We start from the raw sequence: 19,291 nt of genomic DNA on the forward strand, positions 1-19,291 counted from the left end.
CATGAACAGTGGAATGAATAACCCATGCAATATTCACACAATAAAATACAGTATTTTGCTTTATCTGCACGTTGCCTCGAGCGCAATGGTGATAAATTCATATTGTGAAATTCCAAGATGGTTATAAAGCTCTGTTCAAGGAAGATGCTCCCATTTCCCAAAAGTAATCCGTAGGCTATTAATTTGATTGATTGTGTTTGATGGAATGAGTACTGGACTAGATCTCAGAAAACTGTTCCCCATATCTATGGTGAGACCTTGGGCTTGTCAATTATCTCCCTGTGTTTATTTTCTTATCTGTTCAGAATATGAATAAGTGTGTATTACATTCATAAGATTTCAAAAGAATCAAATGGATATTATGAAGGTGCTTTGAAATTGACAACACTGAGAATGAGGCATTTAACATCCTTCATTTTTTCTTGATTTTCAAAGAATATCAAAAGGGAAACAAAATGCTAAGCTAAATGGTACCTTTTCACTCTTGACAGAGAGGGACTGGCTTTACTTGTTGAGGAGGAACATTATGTGGACTCAGAAACCTGTACTTGTCTGACATTAACTGATAGGATTTTATAGTCAATTGTGTTGTAATATTTTTTGTAATATGTTCATTCTGGCAGCATGAGAATGATGTGGCAGCAGACAGGTTATTGTCAATTAAACACGAGCTGTCAGAAAGTCAGAAATGTTGAAATATGGTGAACATGGCTCCTAAACAGATCATACGGCAGCTGCTCAGTGTTATGTTCACACAGGCGCCGTATATATGTGTCATGCAGAATTTAGTTTGTGTCCCTAACAACGGAGACATCTCTGCATTTGCACGTGCCTGTGGAGCCAGACTTGGACCTTCTAAATAAGCTAGAACGGTGGGTGCTGGTGACATGTAGAGATGGTCCTTGTCTCCTTTTCATGTACACAGGTTACATTGAGGAAGCCTGCATCATCCCCTGCCCCTCCGACTGCAAACTCAGCGAGTGGTCCAGCTGGTCCCGCTGCAGTAAGTCCTGTGGCAGTGGTGTGAAGGTCCGGTCCAAGTGGTTGCGGGAGAAACCATACAATGGAGGAAGGCCTTGCCCCAAATTAGACCATGTCAACCAGGTATTTCCCGCCTTTCAGAATATTAAATATTGTTTAGGTTCACGATGATCTAGTTTTTCTTCCAAAATGGAGAAAAGCCTATAAATAGCCACTGAGTCAGACATTTGACCCATTAGATCTTTAGAGTGTCTGAGTAAATGCATTTATATTATTAAAATCCTCAATAGGATATATTATCTCTGTATTCTCAGGAGATTTAGTATCCTATATGTATATTACTATGGGTATAATTCAATAGAAAGATAAATGACATCTATCTTTGAAATAGTGTCAAGATAATTTATCTGTCATAATATTGGATCTAATTTGTGTTCTGAGAACACGATGATCTCATCATTAAAATTTCCCAACTCTCTCAGAAAAGATATCCCAGCTATGACATCAGATTTAAAGTCAGGGAAAGTATATACATTTTGATCTAAATCAGGATATATATGTGATGCAAAATTTGTGTGATGCAAAAAAAGTTGAGGGAAAAGAAATATTAAGATGTCCTCAAAATCACTGTAAGTATGCTATCCATAAATTTTAGTCATTGGCCTTTTAATTTTATTGGGAAGTTTACCTTTGCGTACACAGTTCATTAGCTTCTATTGATAGTGTTATTCATGTTCTATTGAAGATGAAAGTTTTAAAGACTAATGGGGGTACTGTGACTAATTTAAATTAAAATAATATAAGCCAGGCGATTATTTTCAAGTTTGCCTACATGTGAATTAAAAAATAATGGATTTCATGTAGTATTGTACACATTAAAATGTGTATTTAAATTTAACTCACAATCAAAAGAATCAAGTCCTTAAATATGTAGAAATGTTACACACATTACCCAATTCTAATCTCCACCCACTGCTTACAGAATTTACACAGCTTTTCAAAAGTAACTTAAATTTGTTTATAGCAATAAAATTGTATTGTAGAGAAAACAAAAAGGACATTTTAATAAAGGAATTAAGGATGAGAAAATTGGAGAATTAAATTCCATAGATAGTATTCTAAAAGAATCTTGATTTTTCTAAAGTGAAGTTCCCTGTTTGCCCTTTAAAGATGTTAACTGGGAATGAATTACACGTTGCACTGCTGCCCTCTACTGGTGACTGGGGTTCCCTGTCATGAGGGCATCTTGCATATTTTTAAGATGCAGGTAAATTTTGGCAAAGAAGAAAATTTCATGCCATTAAATAAATAATGTGAAATGAAATAACTGAAATGCAGTGCTTGTAATACAAAAGAGTGTTTCTCTACAAGTTTTTTAAACCTTGAATTTCCAGTAATTGGTAAATTTTAATTTTAATAAATTATCCACAGTCCTTAATAATAAAAAAATTCTACACATACTCATAGTCATTAAACTTTAGTACATATGTGTGTGCTTACAGCCAGTCAGGTTTTCAATTATAAAGTTGTGTTTGCCTCAGTATCATCTTTAAGAGCGAATTTCTAAAGTTTCAAGATCTTGTGCCAAGATGTCTTTGCTCTGATAAATCGCTAAGCTAAGCCATTTCGCTACCACTTTCCAACTTTCATATATTCTGATGCAAAATCTGATGGGGACATTTGTGTACTTCTTATTAGCTTATTAGTGGTATGTCAAGACATTAGCAACTGAAAAATCAAAAGTAAACTATAATCTATTTTTAAATATTTGAATTTTAGCATAAATGTTCTGCTTATAAAATAGAAACTTCTAGGTATTTTGGTAGTAGTTAAATATTTAGGAAAGATAAAGAAAATGTTAAGTGTTGTGTTCATTTTCATTGTAAATCATAAACTTTTGCTACAATTATACATTCTTCAGTAAAATAATCAGTGTTCCATCGACTTGAAAATGGTCTCTGAAGTTCTGTTTTCCAGTAGAGGAGGTAAATCCTTATTTCCTAAGAAATGTAGGTGGAGAGATATATTTAGAAGATAGATAGACCAGTCCTTTCAGCATTAGATCATGGGTTTTTGTAATCATACATCAGTTTCCCTTGAGCTGTATTTTTGAGGTCTTCTCAGTTTGCTAAGACTTCTTCGACCTGTCCGTCTCACGCATCCTTGCCTGGACTGTTTGCAATAACTCACTTGTGTCTCTTATTTTTTTGACATTAGGGTTGATTTTTACCTCCCAAAGCCTAAGAAATATATTCTAAACCTTTACCCAAAAAAGTAGGCTTTTTTCTATGGATAATAAAATTTGAAACTTAGAATATGAGTTCTCATTATTTATTTACATTTTTTCCTTTCTTTCTTCCCCTTTGCTTCATCCCTGTGGATACTACCCCAGGCTCAGGTAAGGACTCTTAAACCCTTTGATTCATAACAAATTGGTTTTTTGTTTTCTTTTTCATTTCTGACTTTAGAGTAAATATTTCTTTCCTCACTGCTGTTTTCTAACACAGGGAGAAAGTATCACATTTTCCATAGAATTTTTGTTCTGCAATTGTTCCCTTTTCATTGCCTGGCTAGTTACCAGTGTTTTCTTATTTTAATATAGGGGCGTCAGGTGAAGGCGGGGTGGAAGGAGCAAAAGCTCCACTTCCCCAGCCTTTACCAGGCAGTAACACCCTCTATATATCCTTATGCTTTTCAGAGGCAAAGGTGCAGGTGGGCTGAAAAATGGGTGGGCGGAGGTTGCTCTGAATTCATGTGTAGTTACTCAAAGGTAGGCACTTCAAACGAAAGCCATCTCAAGATGAGGAGAATTCCATTTTTGCTTTGATTTTTCCCTTCAACAGGCAATAGGGAAATGTTTCACCCTGTGGTATTTAGTCCTATTTTAATATAGCATCCAATTAGTTAGTGTGAAAACTTATGGCACTCGTTGTAGATTCTTACTTCAACAGTGCGCATTTTCTTGTTCTTGTTTTGGAATAGGTCTACCTTATTCGCTTTACTTGGGTTTTTAGTCCACTAAAATTTGCACAAAAGAATGGCTCCACAAGGCAGTTTAAATGTGTATTTTCTGGAGTTAGTTACATAAAACACTGATATGCTATAGTTAGTGTGTATAGGTGTGTGTAAAAATAGGAAATAGGCTACCACAGATTGTCATAAAAGTATTTTAGAAGACCTTTCTCTTCAGTGATCGAATCAGCTCCTTTGCAGTGGCTTGTGGGCCACCTCCTACATCTTCCCATTGAGTAAAGAGCATAACTGACTCATTGTTTGAAAAATCCTTAAACCAAGCCCCCCACCCCCTACATGGGGCTGAAAAGCCTTTGCAGACACACGAGCACAGACAAACAATTTGCTTTGCTTCCTGTGATCCTGGCTGCTCTGGGGCTGGGTAATCTGATACCCAAACCGGATCCTGCCTCCAAGCCCAAAATGATTAAGGATACATTTTCGAATGGCTTTGTTCCATATTATTTATGTTTGCAGTTCTCTATTGCATGCCTGACATGTGAGCACCCTGGGCTGAGTATCGAAGACACACAAAACTGTGGGCGAGACAGATGGTCCAGGAAATTACAGTGCAGCGCGGGAAGGGTCAGTGCAGGGAATGTGTGTACCCGCGTGGTCCAGTGGGTCGGCGCCACACCTGCCATGTGAGAGCAGAGCAGCGGAATGCCACAGAGCCAGTCCTGCCATTTACCACTAGAACCCTCAAGAGGTTTTGTTGTATCCCTATTTTAGAATAATGAACAATATAAGTGAGGAATAGAATTATCTGCATGACAGTTAACGACTGTTCTTGTGTGGGAGTCTTCCCACTTGCTCTCGAGCTCCCCGAGGTGACAGCATTGAAACCCGCCTGTGTTTCAGGTGTACGAGGTTGTGCCTTGCCACAGTGACTGCAGCCAGTACATATGGGTCACCGAGCCGTGGAGCGTCTGCAAGGTGACCTTTGTGAACACGCGGGAAAACTGTGGAGAGGGTGTGCAAACCCGAAAAGTGAGGTAAGGCCACGGCCCAACCACACACGGAAGGAAAATGCTGTTACCTCCTAATTTCACATGTGCCGGTGTGAACACTCACCCCCTTCCTGGTCTCCTGAATGAAGTGTGTTTAGTTTCATTCTTAGGAAATCTGCGTTCAGGGAAAATTCTAAAGGGTAGCTGCCTCCTACAGCAACTTACATTGTGGCCTTCTGATTTAGGAAACTTCCCTCCAAAATACCCCTAAGGGGAAGCAGCCACATATTGAGTGTGAGCTGAACTAATACTGTACCGATACTTTTATCTTCTAGGACCTGTATTACTTATAACTGCATTTTAGTGATAATCTTTATAAACTCCTTTATATTGAACTGGCTAACTTTTGAATACCTCGTCCCCTCCAAGAAGCCTTCCCTGAAGCCCCAGGCTGCTTAGTGCCTCTCATTTGTTCTTCTGTACTGCCTTGTCCACTCCAGGAACCTCTAGCCACATGTAGTTCTTTCAGTTTTCATTTAAACCCATTAAAATTAACTAAAGTTAAAACCACATTTTCTCAGTCACACTCACCACCTTTCAACTACTCCACAGTCCCCCATGGTTAGTGGCAATTCTGTCGGATGGTGCAGAGATAGAGAATCCCGTCGCTGTAGAATATTCTCTCTAGCAGTGTTGTTTTGTAGTAACCCTCTCCCCCCTCATTTTGTTATAACTCCCTAAGTTTCTCCAAACAGGGACCCTGATATGTTCATAGGAATTCCCTAACGTAAGTTTGGTACTCATTAAATTTTGCATACTGCATCTGTCGTATGGTCCTTACAGGGTTGTAGAACCCTGTGAAACAGGTGTGTGAGATTTTGTCATCCCCACTTTATAGATTAGATGCAGAAGTACAGAGTGACTTACTAAGGACACAAATCTAGTTTGGTTGCAGAGTGGGCACTCAAAACCAAGTCTCTGGTCACGCCTTTTTCCATGGGAATTTCTTATAACCCTGTTCAGTGACGGAGTAAAGACAAGTATAAAAACATCCAGAACTTGATAACTGTATCATGAAAAAGCTCCTTCTCACCAGTAACCCAACCTTTCATATTTTGATTTATGACTCAGATTTCTTAATCTGTTTCAGTAAGAAAGAAGGAAAAATCAACCTTTGTATCATAAAATCGCTGCCCATAAACCTATGTATTCCATTTCTTCAAATAAAAATAGTCCTATATCATTTTTCAAAAGTCCATCTGAACACTGTTTTTCTCTGAGGAACTGGGGTAGCAAGCTGCAATAGAAGCAGGAAAGAAAAAGATAGATCCTGTTTTCACCATTCTCCTTCCAAGTTTAAATTTTTTCCTTCAGAGGGGAAATGGGAAGAACTTGTGCTTGGTGGGTATAAAGTATTTATAAATTTTGGAAATTATGTACATATATTTCATCATATATATATATAATGAAAGGACTACCGGTTGTTTTGTGGGTTTTTTGTGTTTTGTTTTTCAGTTTTCCCTTCAGCTAACCATGTATATGTTCCTTTTTTTGGCTTTGTGAGTGAGTATTCCCAATGTTTCCAAATACTTACTAAACAAAGTAATTTTTCAGATCAATTTATTTTTGCTGCCTACATCTTTAACACAAATAGGGAGTTGGGTATTGATTGTGCCCTCTAAACATGTAATAATGTTCCTATTTGTTTACTGATTGAATAGTACACCTCCCTAACCTTATCTTCTGCTAATTATAGTCAAATCGTCCTGCATAAATGCAAGCATTTGAGTGATATTTCAGGGTTGATGAATATATAAAACAGCAGATTTCAATTTATCTGTTCTCATTCTTCCTCGTTTAGGATTGCATGGCATATCGGAAAGGGGGAGAGGGGTATTTTATTACTGACGCTGTTTAGAATTGCCAGTGTGGTGATAATCAAAAGCAGAAGTCAATCAGTTTCATTGTTGCATTTAAACTCTCTAAATACAATAACCCCCCATCACTGCATATAGGGTGGACTTCTGACCCCGCTCTTTGCCCCCCCCCACTTGGCTTGCCCCCCATTTGGTTCTCTACTATGTATTTATAGAGAGTTAAGTTTTCTCACAGCGTAATTGTCTCTCCTATGGAAAGAAAGGCCAAGGATTTGAAAAAAGCCTAAGATTTAAAAAATCCTTCCCCTGGGCTCAAAACTTGATCCAAATATTTATTCTGGATTATAGGATTACAAAAATATAACACCAAAATAAATCATTGGAATGCCCAACAATGTCTTATAGCAAATTGTGGCACATTAAAGTGATAGAATTCTGATGTAATCATTGAAAGTTATATCTTATAAGAATAATCATACAGGAAAATCTTCATAATGTATTGTTAATTTTTAATAATACTAACAGGCAAAGTTATTTTATGAAGTGAAAATATGTTCAAATATAATCGTTTATTAAAAGTGATTATGCTTGACAGAATTAAGTGAATTTGTGTGATTTTTTCCTGATTTCCATAAAATGAATATATTGCCTGTATAATAAAAATTAAAGGAAGAGAAAAGCCTTTGTTTATGAAGTTTTATGTACATAATTATTTAAGAGAGTATTGGATATCCATCCTTACCTCTGGATCAATAGGTAGTTTTGCAAGTTAATCCTTGTATATATATGAAAGCAATCTTTTCTCAGCAGTAAATCCAATTTTCAAGTACTGAACTGCCCATTTCTGACCCAAATCCTTCCTAAGCTGCTGTCAACAGAACATTTTTTTAAATGCCATTAAATGCTGAACTTTTTGCTGATAATCTAAAATTCTACCAAAGTAATTTATGATTTAATTTATTCTTTCAACAGTGAAATCATATAAATACTCACCTCTGCATTTTTGTGTGATTTCTCCTCTATATATTTATCCAGTATCCAAAAGAAATTCAGAGGTGCATATTTATATGAAGTTCGTAAGCTACAAATCCAATTAAGACATGACCAGTGGCAGTTTTCCAGTCTTTGAATTTGCTCCACAAGAAAACATTTCCCTTAAGTGTGGCAGCATTGTATAGAGGTGATTCTGCAGAGCAGATTTGAGAAGATACAGCATTCCTACTGATTTAAATCCCTGAGAAAAGTTGGGGTTCCAGGTATAATTGGTAATGTAATTCCAATGACAGTTTGACAGTGCAATGGGTTTGAGAGGCTTAATGGCTCAAGCCGTCCTTTTCATCTCCTGCAGTGCAGCTCTCTTCCCAAACTCATTAATTTGGTTGACCTTCTCCAAGTTACAGTTGAGGGATGAAGTTTTTCTCCTCTACCAGAAAAGTGCCCAGAGAGATTATTAACTAAGGTAAAAGTAAAGTCTGGTACTAGCCACATTAGATTCCCTGATTATCATAGAATAACATGGAATACAATGTTTGGGTTTGTTCTGTTAAAAAGAAAACTAAAATTACAAAAAGATCAAGAAGTAAAATGATCCACGCACCCACACTTAGAGAATCTGTGTTATAACTCTTGTAATTGACTTTGTATTTCTGGATTTCTTTTAAGGCTACAAATATGAGCAGCATGGGAGGCTAAAACTACTTTTTAAATAAAACAAATTGATAAATTTCCCCAGCTGCCCTTGAAATAACTTAATGAAACCTCTCACTAACAGATTTCATTGAGTCTAATCTTCTGTCATCCATGAATCAACTCTCTCTTCTCTAAAAAATCAATTTTCTTGGGAATTAAAAATGCATTATATTCCTAAATTGTAGCCCCTCTCTAAAGCTTTTTGGGCCATTCCTCACTAATTTCTGTGTCATATATAAGTATAAATAACCCTCTCCTTCCAGAGGAAACTAAAATGGCATGTATTGTCTGCATGCACATACATAGTGACAGTTATTTTAAGTTTGTATCACACATACAAGTATACATGTTTAAATCACACCAAAACACTACACATGTCTCTAGGAGGCAGCTATCCTTTTAAGTCTTCACTTTTGGAGAATTCTGATTTATTAAATGCAAGGCTTCCTGCCCCCAAACACCAGGACAGCATGTTGAAGAGACCTAACCTGGGGGTTAGTCATCATTCTGATTGCCAGGTTCCTTCACTGGTAATGTACGGTATGTTTTGGCCCAGATGCATGCAGAACACGGCAGATGGCCCTTCGGATCATGTCGAGGATTACCTGTGTGACCCAGAAGAGATGCCCCTGGGCTCCAGAGAATGCAAACTACCGTGCCCCGAGGACTGCGTTATATCAGAATGGGGTCCTTGGACCAGATGCACCTTGGTGAGACAACCCTCTTAATGATACAGTTTGCTTTATTCCTTAACGCCAACAATTTAAAGATATTGTTAAGAAAATAAGTAAATTGTCTGTGAAATCGGTGTGTCATGTTTGCGAAAGCGTTGTTGTTCTCTTGGCCACCTCATTATATTATTGCGCTACTTAAATTCAGTAATATTCCACCTCACACTAGAACAGCTCGATATCGTACAATTGAAGGTTCCTTCTCCACCATCCTCCTAACCCAGCACAAAATGCCTTCAGTTGGGCCTATAAATGCACAGCATGTTAAAAACTGCAGTGGTGATAATGAAGCCCTCCAGGTGGAAGGAAAAAGGAATGAAGCTCTAACAAAAGTCCTTTAATTGCATCACGTTATTGCTGCCCCTTGCTTCTTGCCCAATCCATTTTATTTAAATGGTGGGCATAATCTTTCACACAGTGGGGGTACCGCAGCAGGAGTATTGACACTAAAATGCAAAAGATCCTGGGTAATAAATGAGTAGAAAGAAGAAAGCCCTGCATCAGTGAATCTCTCCCTGCATACTGACTCTGTCTCTTTGGGGCTGGAAAGCCAGCTGAGAGTTTCAAATCACACAAAGCTTCTCAAGTTCAATAGCTAGTTGGGGCTCTTCCACAGAACCCCAAGGACAGAATCATTTGAACAGAACTAGCTGCTGATGTAGAAAATTTATCTTACCTTTACCCTTGAGCACCTTTGTAAAACTATTCATCTCAAAACAGAATCTAAGGCATGGGAAAAAGTACATCTAATGTGGAATGAATTTGTTGAAGTCCAACAAAGGACAATTTAAAAGAAGAGTTCATTTTGCATGTTTCCAAGAAGAAACTGAATTTCCATCTCAGGGTTAACATTATTAAAGATGCCAAATGAGACAGCAGGAGGAGAACAGGGCTGGCAGTTGACTTGAATATAGATGAATTTGCAGTACAGAATAAACTGTTTCACAGAGGTAGGCAAATTATTTTCTATTCTAATTCTGTGGATCAGATTTGAAGTTACTCCAAATAGGTGGACTACAATCTATAGTCTAAATGTGTTCATAATTGTGAGAGTTACAGATAATGTGCAAAGAGATTCCATTTTTATAAAACAAGGAGATATTGAAATCGGGCACCTTCTTAGATCTATTAATAGTTCAATAACTTTGTCCATTTTGGTTCCTGAACCAAGGATAATCGTCTTAAAAGAATAATTGAGGCTCTACTATGTATAACGGAGAGTTGGTGAAACATACTTTGTGTTCCTGAGAGTTTGCCAATAGCAATGTCAGGAGTAAGAATAAAATTTATCTAGTTAAATAACTGTGCTTCTTGGTTTGGGCTTTATATTTTACCCTATCTGTCCTCACTTAAGCTTTCACTTTGATTAAGCATTTGCTATCTACGAGGTGCTAGGTGCAAGAAATTCCCAGATATATGAGACATAAGTCTTCTCGATGCTCGGATTCTATAGACAGGGGACAGGGCCTTTGTGTAATTCACATCGTAGAGGGCAGTAGGCATTACTCTGGTGGTGACCAAAGTCTGATAGGACAGAGGAGAAAACAATTCAGACTTGGGAGAGTCAAAGGAGACTCCTGTTCTTAGAAAGCAAGTTTTCAGAATAAAACTGTGCCAGCAGGAGAATGGCAGGCTAGTCTTTTTAGGTTTTTGCTAAATTGTGTGCAGTCATTAGAAAAACAAAGGTCATTTATCAGCTAGATGGTTATGTAAAGACACCCTTAAAACACTTCCTCAGGTCTTAGAGATATTATAATATATCCTACATATATGATAACTTCTATATTGGCATTATACAATAATGATATGACTGTGGGGGGGGGTGATGTATCTGTATTTGTTACATAGAAGCTTAGACTATAGACTGGATATCTTATCCCACACTCATTTTATAGATGAAGAAACTGAAGTAAATGAGGTTAACTGACTTGTTTGTGCTAGGCAGTGTCCCAGCTGTTTTAACTCCAGCTCCAGTGCTTTCCATAACACACTAGCTATTGTGTGACTGAGTAATTCATCTTTCTGAGGAGTTGTGTTATTCTTTGCAAGCCTTGCAACCAAAGCAGTTTCCGGCAAAGGTCAGCCTATCCCATCAGACAGCCTGCTGATGAAGGGAAATCCTGCCCTGATGCTGTTGAGAAGGAACCCTGTCACCTGAACAGAAACTGCTACCACTATGATTATAATGTAACAGGTATGTGGAGTCAAAGGCCGGATCCCACATGTGTCAGCTTGGAAAGGTTCCCTCCAGCATCGTTCACCCTCGTCGAGACAAAGCTGTGTGCCTTTTGCTGCTTATTATCCTAGAAATAATTATTTAGTCAATGACAGAAGCATCTATCCGTTTTATTTTTTAGTAAACATCAAAATATTCAAAATGAAATTATCACACAGACATGAGCTCTTAAAGTAGATTGTGAACATTCTATGTGATCTATTTAAGAAATCCTCCACTTTGGGAAGACATACATAAAAGAAACATCTTTTTCAAAGTATCAAGTCTATTGAAGGATGCATCTTTCCTTTTGAGGAGGTTTAATCACCATAACATATGGGGCAACAATTCTTGATCTGTGGGAAGTTTATAAACTTAATTAGTGTGATGTAAAAACGTCAGCCAACTTAAACTTGCCAAGAGTGCAGATGAAGAATAGATGAGTATTTCCAGAAAAAATAGGTCTTCTATAATCTTTCCCTAAAGCGCATGGAATACCATCAACAAGTGGACTGAGAAGGAAAAGATTTCATTGGTTCACAGGCCTTGGGGCAACACCAAACCTTACTTGCTGAAATAAATTCAAGAAATTATAAGGTGACACACAGTTATAAGATTGGATTTTGCCCTTTTTGGTTTTTCTTTTCCATTTCCTTTGATGACACAAAGGAAATTGCAGTTCTCTAGGACATATCCTATATTTACCCTGGCAATAAAGATGAAGGAATTATTTTGCAAAATATAAAATAAAATGTACATTTTAAAGTGCCCTAAATATTGAAATAAGTAAAATACATAGTTTTATTTGAATATATCTCCACAGAGTACCACCCATTAAAAGTTGATTATTTTTGCTAAAATAAAAATATTGCTAAAATTTCAAATCCTACTTTTATTAGGAAAAAAGTTTTTAAGTGACATTTTATCTGCAAGCACGAGTCATTTTTACAATATCAACAAACTGCTATCAAAATTGTCAAGTAGACATCTGCCTTTGAGAATAATCCCTGTAGCTCTATGAGCAACCCCAGCAATTCCATTTGACTCCTGATATGTGCAAAGCTGGAACCCATATGCTCTGCGTGTAGGATGATTGATCATGAGGCCTAGGAAGCAGTTGTGACTTAAATATGGGATTCAGGTCATCAGAGTTTCATTTGAAATCTGTTTCATACACAGCCTTCTGTTCTGATGGGCTCCCTTCCTTTCAGATTGGAGTACGTGTCAGCTGAGTGAGAAGGCAGTTTGTGGAAATGGCATTAAAACAAGGATGTTAGACTGTGTTCGAAGTGATGGCAAGTCGGTTGACCTGAAATACTGTGAAGAGGTGGGTGGATGCTGTGTTATGTATTTGTAAGTAAATTCTTATCATTTCGATTCATGCTGAGCCAAGTAACCTGTGCTCCATGCAGCCCATTGCCAGCAGATTTTTTTTCTGCACTATTCACAGACTTTAAGTACCCTCTTGAAAAGAGATGGTACCCTTCACTACTGATTTCTGCACGTGATTTTCTGTATTTTGTTCTGCTTGGAGCCCAAAGGTATGCTAATTAGACTATTTGGAAAGAAATGCTTGGGGAACAATAAGTAATCAAGGTGAATACAGGCAATAAATCTTCATCAGACTACTCATCATCTTTTGTGATTTGTTGTGAATTTTGTGCAGTGCCTGGGACACCTGCCAAGATCTATCATTTAGTCTCTCTGTTCAACATTGATTGCATGTGGTTTGGGGAGCAGATTTTGATATTAGGATATAATACCCAGCTGTGACATTCTAAGTACTGGAGTCTGGAAATGAGAGAGCTTAAAATTCAAACAAAGGAACGGAGTTTTCCAATATTATCTTTTAGATACAGAGAATGTAACTGTGAACTCTCCAATTTACAAAAGTCACTGTTAACTCTCCAATTTACAAAAGTAATGTCATTAATTCTAGAGATGACCTTATGAGTTGGGAGGAAATGTAGTTCTTGGTCTTGCTTCCTCTTCATGAAGTGACACTTGATGTTGTAATTATTTTGTCTGCTTTCCAGACCAAAAGTTTACTCACATCCCTGCAGGTTTTGTTTGCCCTGCATCGGAGGTCCATTAGTTCAAACACAGACCAGAATAAGAAGCAGCCTTGATAAACCTGGAGTAGATTTGGAGGAGCCCATAACCCCGCTGGGGTACAGGGACAAGGAAGGAGACCACTGCTTCTCCCGGGGCGCATTATAAGCCAATGGTGAATTTTAACAACTGCTAAGGAAAAACTTGAGATGGAAATATTTTAATCTGAGATCTTTACATGTAGACCTAATTTAGCTCCCCTGCATCTCTTTCCATAGGAGCAGAGTACCCAGATGTGAAAGCATAGCTCTGCTTAGTTTATAAATGCTGCCTACTATCACCTAATAATATAATGTAGTCTATTCAGACCTTAGATTTATTCAATTTGAAAGTCAGACCTGAATCATTTTGGTTTTGAAACCAGTAACATAGAAGTGAAGTGACGATTATAAAAATAATAATCTTCTTAATGAAGATTGTTATGGTCATATACTGGCTGGGGGGCTTTTTGTGATCTGCTAGTTTAATATAGCCTCTTTGTTTGCTAATGCACACATAAGTGCCCTCTTTTGTCAGAATGAAATATAAGATGAATAGCTCTGGAAGCTTTCTGAAAGCTGTACCCAAATCATATAAGAGCAATTCAAAAATATTTCATGTGACTATTAGAAAAGTATATAATTAGGCTCTTTGAATTCTTAAATGAAATTTGAGTAAAAACTTCAGAAATCATTAATTTTAATTGTCTGTGGGCCTAGATAAATTTTACCCTATGTACAAATATTATAATAATTGAATACTGCAATGGCAGTTAGGGATTGAAATCATAAAATTGTAGCAAAAACTGTCTTTAGGGATAATGGTAATACTCTCGGCAGGAAGAGGATTAACCAACTCATGTCCCATTTTATCCATCCACATGGATGCAGTAGGATTACATAATAGCTCCATGAAAAATGGGCTATCTTTTTTAACAATGGATTGATTGCCTACCCACTGGTACAGGTGTGAAACCCTGCATTCAGTTCAACAGCAGTGGCTAACTCTTGCTTCTTCTTTAATAACCAGAAAGCAAGGTGGCATTGCCACAGGTAAAGAAGAAAATTAGGGTTCAATCCACCTAGCATTTATATAGTATAAATACTATAGGTGTTTTTCAAGCATTTATTCATCTGATACCTAGTAATTGGATTTCCTCCCCTATGATTTGGTCCCTGAATAGATTTCTTTTAATTTACTGAGATATATATGTTTAGCTGGATGAGAGACAGAGAGAGAGATAAGTGACAGAGGCAGGGAGGGAGGATGGGACAGTAAATGGTAGGCTAGATAGAGAAGGAGAGGGAAAAAGGGGAGGAAAGATGAGAGGGGAAGAAAAGGGAGGGGAAGGAGCAGGAGAGAGGAAAGACAGATACAATAAATGTGAGGAAAAATTGGACAAGGGTAAAATGTCTTGCTAGTGGATACCCAGAATAGCTATAAACAGACATCCTCTTTAATACTCTAGTGAAATAAATGTCAATCATAGTTGAGTTCTATGATTCAAATTCTCTCCCCATGAAACTCTTATCTACCTTAAATGTAAAATATCATTTCATATTACCTCAAAATGCCCATCTCCAACCTAGCATGACTGTGACTTTATGAGACTTACTGAAGGGATATAGTAAAAATTTCAATCCTTCTTTCTACCTTTGACTTTTAAAAGGTCTGAATATACAGAAGGGTTTGAAGCCACACCTTTTATTTTAAAATTAGAATATTTAAATAGTAATAGAATCCAACAAAAAGGCATAAGATTTTAAAATGGCATCTGATGAGAGGCTATTACCTGCTGAAAGCCTTAACATCAAGCTAACTGAATTATACCAGCTTTAGAAAAAAAGAATATTTGTAAAGAAATGATATGAAATTTTCATAATAAAAATCTCTGGTGACCCATATTTCCTTTTGAGAAAGACAGCTTACTTAAAAACTGATATTTCGTGGTATATTAATACATTATATCATTAGTCTTAAGTGGCAATTTGTTTTTAAGCCTTTCCTTTTTCTCTTTACTTTACCAAGTACATGTAAAAATAATTATCTCAAAGATAAAATTACAGATCTAAATATTGATGATAATCATGCTTTTTAAATTATGATAAGTAATTATGCTTATATTTATTTCCCTCTTAGGAAAATTCAGCCAACTTGGAGATTAAATCTACCTTTTGTCATTGCTTATTGAAAAAGTTCAAACAATACATAAGCCCCTCCCTCATATCCACCTTACTCCTACTCTCCTGGGTTGAACCACTTTATGGTTTGATAACATATGTATGTCTTCAGATTTTGTTTTTATTCTGTTATTCAACTTGCTTGTTTTCTCCTTCTCCCCCTCCCCCTCCCCTCCCCCTCCCCCTCCCCTCCCCTCCTCCTCCCTCTTCCCCTCCCCTCCCCCTCCCCTCCCTCTTCCCCTCCCCCTCCCCTCCCCTCCCCCTCCCTCTTTCCCTCCACCTCCCCCTCCCCTCCCCTTCCCTCTTCCCCTCCCCCTCCCCTCCCCTCCCCCTCCCTCTTTCCCTCCCCCTCCCCCTCCCCTTCCCTCTTCCCCTCCCCCTCCCCCTCCCCCTCAACCCCTCAGCGATGGTAGTCAGGCATCTATGTCAGCTAACAGAGCTATCTCCATTCTTCCAGCTCGGCCTAGAGAAGAACTGGCAGATGAACACCTCCTGCACGGTGGAATGCCCTGTGAACTGTCAGCTTTCTGATTGGTCTCCTTGGTCAGAATGTTCTCAGACATGTGGCCTCACAGGTTTGTTTGCACCACAATTAACATTAAGCTAGTGATCAAGGAATATGAGATAAAATGTCCCTCTCGCTTTGTCATTTCAAATAATCTTCAGGAAGATTGGAGTGGGTGTCTCTCTTCCCTATCATCTGCGCCTGACTTGTTCCTCAGATCATCTCAGGAAAGACCTCTGTGATGCCTTCTCCCCATAAGATACATGCGTGGGCAACGATATGTATCACTAAAGTTGCATTACTCTGTCTATTTTAAAGGAAAAATGATGCGAAGACGGACTGTGACTCAGCCCTTTCAGGGTGATGGAAGGCCATGTCCTGCCCTCATGGAGCAATCCAAACCTTGCCCGGTGAAGCCCTGTTATCAGTGGCAATACGGCCATTGGTCTCCATGCCAAGTGCAGGTATCAAATCTTGAGAAATCTGCAGAGACTCAGTTCAAAGCTTATAGATGGCATGAATTCTCTTAAAGACTAAATAAATGACTTGCCATTTCATAACCGTTTAGTTTTTATAACAAATACTCCCTCTCCTGTATTTTCAAAACAACTTGGAGACTGATTTGCTTTAATGAGGATTTCTTTGCCTGTCTTCATATAGAAAACAAATAAATTGTTCAGTGTATGCTTTATAGTTAGTTCCCTGCAGGGCTTCTTCCCAGAGGTTTCTAATGCTTCTCTAACTGGTCATAAATCAAAATCGATGGTGCAGAGATGACTTAAGTGATGAACTTGCTGATGAATTATTTTCTTTTCCTAATTAGTTATTCTTCCTTCATTCCAGGATGCACAGTGTGGAGAAGGGACCAGAACAAGGAATATTTCTTGTGTTGTGAGTGATGGGTCAACTGATGATTTCAGTAAAGTGGTAGATGAGGAATTCTGTGCTGACACTGAACCCATTTTAGATGGTAATAAAAAAGCGGTTCTCGAGGAAACCTGCACTCAGCCTTGCCCAGGTAACCACAGCAAAACAGAGTTCATATTATGATGGTTTCTTCCCAGATCCAGGGGAACAGTAATAAGCTATGCCAGTAGCTAGAGAAGGTGCCTCAAATGTCTACCCATAGAGTTTGTTTACTCATAGTATTTTTTTTTATTAGAGACATTGTGGTTTTACAGAAAAATCATGCATAGAATACAGGCTTCCCTTCACCTCTCTGATATTACACCTTGTATCGGCATGGCACATTTGTTGAAATTAAATAAAGCATATTTTAATAACTATTCTATTAAATATTCCATGGTTTAACGTAGGGTTCACTGTTTCTGCTGAGTATTTCCATGGAATTTTTTTTAGTTTTCGTTCTAGTAACATATACACAACCTAAAATTTCCCACCTTTACCACATTCAAAAGAATAATTCAGCGCTATTCATTATGTTCGCAATGCTGTGCCACCATCGCCACTATCTATTACCAAAACTTTTCCATCATTCCAAATAGAAACTCTGTACATTTAAGCCTAATTCCCTATTTCATGACCCTGCCCTGTGCCCTGGTAACTTGTTTTCCAGATTCTGAATCTATGAGTTCTAGTGATTTCATATCAGTATGTCTACACAGTATTTGTCCTTTTGTGTCTGACTTTCTTCCCTTGACATGAATCTTCAAGGTTCATCCATGTTGTAGCATGCATCAGAACTTTATTCCTTTTTATGGCTGAGTAACATTCCATCGTGTGTATATACCACATCCGTTTGATGATACATTTATCAGTTGATGGGCCTTTGGGTTGCTCCCGTCTTTTCTCAGTTGTGAATAATGCCACTATGAAATCAGCGTGTACTATTTGAGTTATGACTTCCTTTAAAGAGAGGCCAGAGAAAAGTAAAAAGTTACACTGGGGTAAATGACATTTATATCTCATTTTCATTATCATAGCAGTAGAGTTCAAAATACGTAGTAAAGAGTAGGAATGAATATAAGGAATATTGCAAGAAATTTAGCATGCTGGAAAAGGTTATAAAATATGTAGAGCCTGTGAATGAGGATAGTCCCAAGTGAAAATCTGAAGCACCACGAACATTATAATTGAAGCCTAAAGTCCTTATTAATTTTGCTAAAAAGGGACATGAGGCTATTTTAAGCAAATGGGGCAATGGCACACTTAATTTTGCCTAACGCGGTATTAGTTGGTGTAATTATAACCACAAGGAAGTGAGAACTTGTCCATCACCACAAGCCTCCCGCAGGCCATCCCTTTGCAGCACCGACCCGTCACAGTCATCCCTAACTCCCGCAGTGGCTCATCTTCCCTCCATCGCTACAACTGTGTGGTTCTGAGATGATTATGTAAATGGAATCATGTACTGTGTGAACTTTTGAGATTTTCACTCAGCTCTAGGCCCTGGAGATCTACCCAGGTTGTTATGTACATGGCCCTCTGTTCTCTCATCCCTGACATGGATGGTCCACGATTTGTGTTGTCAGTCACCTAGTGAGGACATCTGTGCTGTCTCCAGTCTTGGGAATGACAAATAAAGCTGCTGTAAACATCCCGTGTAGGCTTTTCTCTGGGCTTGCATTTCTATTTCTCTGGGATAAATGTCCAAGAGTATCATTACCGTGCTATATGGTAGTTATAGTTTAGAGTTTTAAAAAACTGCCAAACTACTGTCCACGGTGCCTTTACCATTTTACATCCCCATCAGCAAAGTATGATCAATCCTGTTTATTCACATCCTCGCTGGCATTTGGCATTGTCAGTATTTCTTTTTAATGTTAGCTATTTAGACGTGCTGTAATATCTCATTATGGTCTTAATTTCCTTAGTGATGGTGAACAACTTTTCATTTGCTTATTGCTATCCATATATCCTTGTCACTGAAATGTCTCTTCATGTCTTTTGCCCATTTTCTACTTGGATTGCTTTTGTATGTTTTTAATTGTTGATTTATAAAGAGATCTTTATATATTCTAGATATCAGTCCTTTGTCAGATGTTGGCATATATTTTCTCCCGGTCTATAAGTTTTTTTCTTAGCATCTTAACAGTATCA

At 37.9% G+C, this 19,291-nt stretch overlaps 1 protein-coding gene across 1 annotated transcript in view; it reads left to right on the forward strand.

Annotated features, from left to right (window-relative positions):
- THSD7A (thrombospondin type 1 domain containing 7A) overlaps positions 1–19,291 on the forward strand; it is a 454,108-nt gene that overhangs the window by 414,599 nt on the left and 20,218 nt on the right. Inside the window, exons 14-22 of the mRNA XM_077122733.1 lie at positions 926–1,104; positions 3,374–3,379; positions 4,855–4,988; positions 9,066–9,219; positions 11,290–11,434; positions 12,667–12,782; positions 16,184–16,301; positions 16,550–16,695; positions 17,075–17,249. Of these exons, the coding sequence (XP_076978848.1) occupies positions 926–1,104; positions 3,374–3,379; positions 4,855–4,988; positions 9,066–9,219; positions 11,290–11,434; positions 12,667–12,782; positions 16,184–16,301; positions 16,550–16,695; positions 17,075–17,249 (1,173 nt within the window). The remainder of the gene's footprint in view (positions 1–925; positions 1,105–3,373; positions 3,380–4,854; positions 4,989–9,065; positions 9,220–11,289; positions 11,435–12,666; positions 12,783–16,183; positions 16,302–16,549; positions 16,696–17,074; positions 17,250–19,291) is intronic.

This window comes from Tamandua tetradactyla, chromosome 1 (genome assembly GCF_023851605.1).
Source record: "Tamandua tetradactyla isolate mTamTet1 chromosome 1, mTamTet1.pri, whole genome shotgun sequence".
NCBI classification, from domain to species: Eukaryota; Metazoa; Chordata; class Mammalia; order Pilosa; family Myrmecophagidae; genus Tamandua; species Tamandua tetradactyla.